Consider the following 7,045-nt stretch of genomic DNA (forward strand, 5'->3'; position numbering starts at 1 on the left):
GATAATGTGTGAAAAACACAAACCATGAGGGGGAAAAAAACAGAGCATTTTGTCTGCATATGCCTACCAGCCGTCAGGCTCATGACCCATGCTGCTTGGTACTAATACAGTTTGCATATCCTACACATTAAGACATTCCCTTTCATGAACAGAAAACACAAACAAACAAAAAATGCAATGATATCATCCCCGCCCCCCACCCCCCAGGCTATTCCTGCCATTGCTGTGTGGGAGCAGTCCTGTTGTTGGTTGGCTTTTTCCTCTGAGTTGTTTTTACCGCTGTGGTTTGTCCCTCTGGTTTCTCCGCGGACTGGTCCGCCCCTGCGGTGTCGGCAGGGCTTTTTCGTTTACCCGAAGGCTCAGTGGTTCTGACCGCTCCCGCCGTCTGTGTCTCGGCCTGCACACCAGCATCTATGCCCGCAGACAGTGGGGGCTGATAACGATACTTGTAACCATAGGGACGCAGGTGGAAGGTGTAGTACTCCAGAGTGTACATGAGTTCAGGGTCCACATAGTGGAAGGACACGGCCAAATCAGAACAGCACTGTGGGCCCTAGGCAGGCAGAGAAACACACACAGGGTATATTATGGACAAAACTTACGAGACAATAACGAGACCTTAACGAGACAATAACAAGACAATAAAAAGGTCTCCAGTCCTCAGAATCAACAGCAGTTAGGGAAACAGTCAAGCGTTAAATGCTAAGAGATATAATGTTAAAGGTGACAACAAACCTACTGCAGAGAGCCAATACAAAACCTGAAGGACAGTTCTCTTTGCCTCACTATTTATCATTACATCCTGTGCTAGCCTGGCGTGGTTGTTGACACAAATACATGGAAGGGCACCTATAAAAATGTTACCCAATCAATTTAAAGAAATTTTTCTCAATATGATGAAATATAGATCAGATAATGTCATAATGAAGGTTGTATGCTCGGAGAGCTGCGTAAATTGTCAGCTACAACAAACAGACAGTCTGAAAGCAATGGCAGACTCTATGAAAATGTCTTCTAATAGTATGTAATTGAGTTCTCTCAGACTTGTTAAGCTCCATCTTCATGTATCTTTCTCCTTTGTGAGTGGCAAGATTACACTGCAATAAAAAAAAAAGACACGTACTGCTGATGTAACTTCGGTTCGCGCGTGTCCTTGTAAAGGGATGATTCGTAATTTTAACCCTTGTTTGGTCAAGATATGTTTGTGTTTGTGTAGCAAGCTGTTACTATGGGAATCAACACTGACTTCAGAGATTCAAATCATGATTCACCGTAGACTAACAACAAAACTGAAACACAATAAAATGAAAGGACTTTAAAGATTTTAAAGATTTTTTTTTTCCAGAGTTTGGTCTCTGATGGTCAAAGACAATACTTGAAAAATATGGATTCATTTTCAGTTCCTGTTTTACACTCACGTTTAAATAAAGCCTATGCTGCTTTTGTATTCAAAATGAAAATATCAAATTAAACCTGACAGTCCAATTCTGTGTAAATGAGGTACAGATGGTACCTATCTCCGCATAAGCCTTAAAAAGACAAACAAGTTCCTTACTGCAAAGCATCACCAGTAATGACATTAGACTGGAATAATTAATCACTAAGTAAATCCATTTGTCGGCTGCTAGGGATAGTCCCCTATTGCCTGTCCTAGATTTTATGTGTTGACACTGTGTGGCAAGTGTTCATGCCTCATTGTCTCCCATAGACATGAAAGATGCACATCTTGTGTGGCAAACATGGATGGTGCATGAAGACATGATCTACCATGTGTGCATGTGATCACAGACGAAATGTTCAACGCCTTTCTTTTTGGATATCCATTAGTGAGTACCAGTATATTGACTATTCTGGGTGCTCGATTTGAGTTAAAACACCACACTTTAGTTCCTTCAGAGTAAATAATGATAATGACCTGCTTAGATTTAGAAACCTTTAGGAACGTAAAAAAAAAAAAAAGGAAATTAATGGAGAACCTCACCTCTACAATAGGGTAGTAACAGTAGTTCCAGTACCAGAAGCTCTTGGAAAACTTGCTGGTGAGATGGTGTTCAGGGATGAATGGATGGAAGGTTTCCCGGTGAAGGGTGTCTCGTGAATCCCCTGCCAGCACCCCCATCTTCTCCAGACACTGTCCCAGGGCCAGGTCCTCCACGGGCGTGGTGTGGGTGCACACCTTGGTGTGGAAGCCCTCGACGAATCTTCGCAGGGCCTCTTTGCTCAGCACATAGCCTGCCCCCCCGCTCATGTAACCCTGCTTGGCGTAGGGTCTGAAGCGTTTGCCAAAATAGATGGGTTCCTGAGCGCTGTAGTTGGACAAGACCCAGCGCAGGTTGTCCACTACCACAAACGTGTCGTCGTCGGTTTTAAGAAACCAGTCGGCCTCGTCACCGTGGTTCTTCAGGGCATAGTGAAAGGCGCGGATGGTCTTCCAGTAGAGCTGGTCACGTCCCTCTCCCGTTCCCAAACCCACGGTGGGGAAATCCCGGTTCTCCTCGGAGCTCATGAACAGGACCAGGTTACAGTGACGGCTCCACGTGGCTTTGATGTGACGAGCCTTGGACTGGAGGTTATTAGGCCCAGTCATCACCCAGCACAAGATCCGCACCTTCTTATACAACTCGTCCGCGACACGACTGTCCTCTCCTGTGGGGCAAAAAACAACGAACAGTCAACACAGAGCAACTGCAAAAAGGTTTTGTTTAGGTTTTATTTTATGACATGACAATGCGTCAAGAACAATTGCCGACACCATGTAAGTCTTTATGTGTGCATCCAGTCGAAACTACTCCAAATACATATTCAGAGTGAGACAGAAAAGACCATAAATAAGTAAACAGTTCGAATAAATGGACAATTCAATGCACATAACTGCAAACCAAATAGAATTTGATTGCAAACCCAGTAGAATTTATTCTTATTGTGAACTCAGATGGTAAGGATTCAAAATGAAACGATGAAAGGCATTGACGCATGTAATGAATGACATGAAAGATAACAAACCAACAAATAACTGAGCAAAAGGGGGGAAAATACAAAGAACTGAGAGCAAATAAAAGTTGGTTATCCCTTGTGGCTTGTACATTACAAATAACAACAATCAAGTAATGTGATTGACAACACCAGTAAATGTGGATATTCATCTCATAAGACAACTACTGTCAGGAGACAGGTAACTGAGTTACTTACAGCTGCCATTTGGGAAGAACAAAGAAAGAGAGAAAATGGATCTCTTCCTATATTGACAGAGTTGAACCCTAGCTTGTAATTTAGAAATTACAAGAAACTGAACTATGAGGAGCCACGTTCTGTACAAACAAAACATCATCACATCGGTCATCGGTGAGCATTTCCAAGATTTAGAGTCGACACCTAATACCAGATGGTGATATCACCAATACTGTCACTCAAAACTTGATAATTGGCTAGCACTCTTGCACACATGCATCCTCAAGTCGGCGACACTAGGGGCTTTATTTTAACGATCTAAAGCGCATTGTTTAATGAGCATGGGGCAAGTGCTTTTAGGGCGTAGCCACTTTTGCTATTTTAACGGCAGATATAAAGGGCGCAAAGTATGGCGCATGGTCTAAAGGGGTTGTACTTGAGTACTTAATTAACTCATAGGTATGATTTGGGCGTAACGTGCAGTAAAGCAATCAGAGTGTCATCTCTCATTCCTTTTAAAAGCCGCCTCCGCTTGCATTTTGGCGGATTGCTAATGTAACCGCGGAATAAGCAAGAGCAACAAATTAGAGAATCAAGGCGGAGGAGACATACTTTCTCGTGCGTGAGGTGAAAGCGCGAGCAATCCATACAGCAGACAGCTCCCCAAGACGAAGCAAGCTTATCCTCCTAAAATTTCACAAATAAATTAAATATTCGGTGGACAAAATTTTGGACGTTTACTTACCAGGCTATAGACGAAGCATCTGATAACCAAACATTTGAAGCGCATTTTCGGCACTCCAAACGTCCTCTCTATTACAAGACGTTTTTACATGTTAAATGACAGAAAACACGTTTTCGACTGAATGACAATTCAAGCAGTGTTGTTGGAAGGATATTCATGAGGTGACAGTTGTCCGTTACAGCCTGGATAAGCATAATTCACGGCGGCATTCCTCTTTGTTGTGGGCAGGTGAGGGATGAGGTGCCATTAAAATCGTTTAAATGAATGAAGACATTTAATCCGTGATCTGTACATGGTTGCTGGCACTGTTGCTGTCGCTGTAAAACGTCCCCCGAACGAATCTGTTTAAATGCTGCTGTGTATTGCCATTACTGATCAAATAATTAGCCAGATTCATGCGTCTTTGCTCTGTTATCACATGCATCTTTAGATATCTTGATGTCCACAATAATATTTCACTGTATTTTTTCCTTTTATTACTATTAATGCATGGTTGTACGTGCCGTTGTAACAAACAGGGTTTACTTGCCTTGCGAACCCACCTATGTAGGCGCGCATTACTATACTTACATCGCACCCTTAAAATAACAATGAAACAACTGCGCCATGCTGTGGACCACGTTTTTGTTGGTCTAAGCACAATTGCTTCCAGTTGCAGTCAAAATAGCAATGCGCTGGCCGGAAAAATGGCGACTGCGCCGGTCTGAAAGTAGCAATGACACTTGCTCCTTGGGTTCCCGCCGCGTTGCGCGAGGTGTAAAATAGGGCCGTAAATGTGGGGGGTGGGGACCCCAAAAACAAACAACAACAACAACAACAAAAACCCAACATTTCAACTCACCACTTGAGGGCAGTGTTACTCCACATAAAAGCAATTCACCGCCACAGAGAAACGGCTCTTCAAAAACAAAACCGGCAACAACCTGAATCGTCACATTTCAGCTTTGTTAAGGGGTGTCATCTCCTTATTGCAAACTGATCTGAGGAGCCTGTTTTTCCAACAACTCTGAGAACAATAAATTGGTCATATTACATGGGGGTTCTTGGTTCTAATGTTTAGGAGCCACAGAAAGTAAGAGTAAGGAAGAATTCCTTTATGGTGGGATGTGTGTGCATAGTGAGATTAGGCTGGTGCTTAGTTTCCAAGGATAAGAGAGAAAAAAGAAAGAAAAAAGGAAAATAAAACAACTTTGGTGGCTCTAAACATAATAAAAGATTTGTGAGGCAATAAAAGAGAACACAACTCCATCTGTTTGCATTCGCAAAGGCAGCATTTAGCATCACTCTGATTTGCCTGTCGTTTGCTTGTACTAAACTTCTGCAGTACTGATCCTTACTGCTGCCAAGTGGAGATACACTTTTTGACATTTTTTAAGTGTCTGACAATCACGTTTACCCCAAAGCAGTCTCTGTTGTGAATACATTGGTGAATGTATGTGACATGTTTAATCTTAAAGGCAAACCTTCTTGGTGAGGATGATTCAGGTTGATGAGGGCTGCTCCCTCCACTTTCCAGTTGGGCTTTTGTCTAATGTGGTCTGTCTTGCTTTCAGCCACGCCTCCCCGTGCATCATTCCAACGCACAAAGCTCCGCTCGAACCAAACCTGCCGCAGGAAGAAGTAAAGAGCACAGGCACCCACCAGGAAGCCCAGGTAGAAGGCCCATCTGGAGCTCAGCCCTTTCATAGTGACCTCCACAGAGTGTCCTCTGGGCCTGCCAGCTGTCGCCGCATGACAGGTAGAGAGAAATACCACAAACAGGGTGAGCTGGGTTGAACGTTTGACACATCTGACACACTGCTTTCAAATTAGAGCCCTACAATGTCAACAGTGTAGATCAGAAAAGTTTGGAATTGTAATCCATTGTAATCTGTAACGGTAAAGTGCACAGGTAATTTGGCTGTGACAACCCACTCATGCAACTGTTGGGTTTCCACGCTCATAGTTATGATGTGAAGTTTTATTTACTCATTTGTTTGTTTTTTGTTCTCTAGCAAGTGTGATGGAGTGCTCCAACATAAAGAAGCCAAAGCTTTTTAACCACTCAAAAAGTAATATTTCAACAATTTGAAAACTATGTAATTTAGTAAAAGTCCATAATACTCAAACATACATTACACTAATTCAAGCACCCATATCTGTACATGTGCTCTGTGCTGTCTTTTCCCCCCGAACCATTTGGCTCGTAATCTGAGAGCTTGCCATTTCAGCTCACTTCTACGGGACTCTGGTTTATAGACTATATCGAATCCAGTCAGCACTTCCGCAACAAGATAGCACATGCACTGCCACAGCCTTAGTCAAGTGTCAGTTCAGTCTTATTATTCAAAACTACTGACAGTGTGGTCACATGCAGACATGTGCCAGATGTTAGAGCAGGGTATTAGCTTTTGTAGCTTTAAATACACTGGGAAATGTACTCATGCTCCATGTAATGTAAAGGTAACACTAAGCATGACAGATATTTCTCTAAACGCTGGCTTTTATTACTGCTACCAATTGTGTGTTCTAATCAGGTAGTTGTGTAGGTTGTAAAGTCGCGAACAATTCAGAGCCTGCAGCGACATATGGAGGGTAAGAGCTGAAATGCATGTCAAATCTGTGCACGTGGAGGGAATGAAGTAAAACAACTATCTGTTACAGACAGGACAAAAAAGTAAGCTACCTCTGCGTTCCTGTTTCCAGAGTGTACACAATTTACACTGCGTGTTTAGGAACCGATATGGCCGCATGGAATAATCTTGTTACCTTAGGTGACGGATAAATCCAAGTATTCACCTCAGCTGACAGGACAAAACACCTGCTACTTAGGTCTGCTTGTCACGCTCTTTAACTTAAATCACGTTATTAGACATGAAACAAGAGTACGGGCGCGTGACAGAAGGTCTTGCAGACTACTGTAAATGACAGGCTAACAGTCTTTGCGAATCCAAAATAGCGACCTACCAGATCACTATGAATCTAAACTGTAAGTTGTCACATTTACAGCCACTGGCATCTGAAACTCCCGTTATGGAATCAATGAATTCCTTTCGATTAACGCCAGCATGTGTGTAAATCTGTGGTCTCACGTAACCTTATATGACGTTACAGTAATGAGAAAAGTCGTTAGTTTGCTGCCTTCAGTTAACA

At 42.8% G+C, this 7,045-nt stretch overlaps 1 protein-coding gene across 1 annotated transcript; it reads right to left on the reverse strand.

Moving 5' to 3' along the window:
* Window positions 1-208: 208 nt before the first annotated feature.
* Window positions 209-5,599, reverse strand: c1galt1la (core 1 synthase, glycoprotein-N-acetylgalactosamine 3-beta-galactosyltransferase 1, like a). Its single transcript, XM_030767697.1, has 3 exons — window positions 5,377-5,599; window positions 1,982-2,646; window positions 209-553 (listed from the first exon to the last, which is right to left on the reverse strand). Exons 1-3 carry the CDS (start codon window positions 5,597-5,599, stop codon window positions 209-211), a joined length of 1,233 nt encoding a protein of 410 aa, XP_030623557.1.
* Between the last annotated feature and the right edge of the window lie 1,446 nt (window positions 5,600-7,045).

The sequence above is a fragment of the Chanos chanos genome, chromosome 3 (assembly GCF_902362185.1).
Source record: "Chanos chanos chromosome 3, fChaCha1.1, whole genome shotgun sequence".
NCBI classification, from domain to species: domain Eukaryota; kingdom Metazoa; phylum Chordata; class Actinopteri; order Gonorynchiformes; family Chanidae; genus Chanos; species Chanos chanos.

Excerpts from the sequence above, each read along its gene's own strand:
- c1galt1la (XM_030767697.1), bottom strand. The coding sequence starts at position 5,599 with ATGAAAGGGCTGAGCTCCAGATGGGCCTTCTACCTGGGCTTCCTGGTG. Across the intron at positions 2,647-5,376 it reads GAATCATCCTCACCAAGAAG|GAGAGGACAGTCGTGTCGCG; the intron begins GTTTGCCTTTAA and ends TTTGCCCCACAG. Across the intron at positions 554-1,981 it reads GTTACTACCCTATTGTAGAG|GGCCCACAGTGCTGTTCTGA; the intron begins GTGAGGTTCTCC and ends CTGCCTGCCTAG.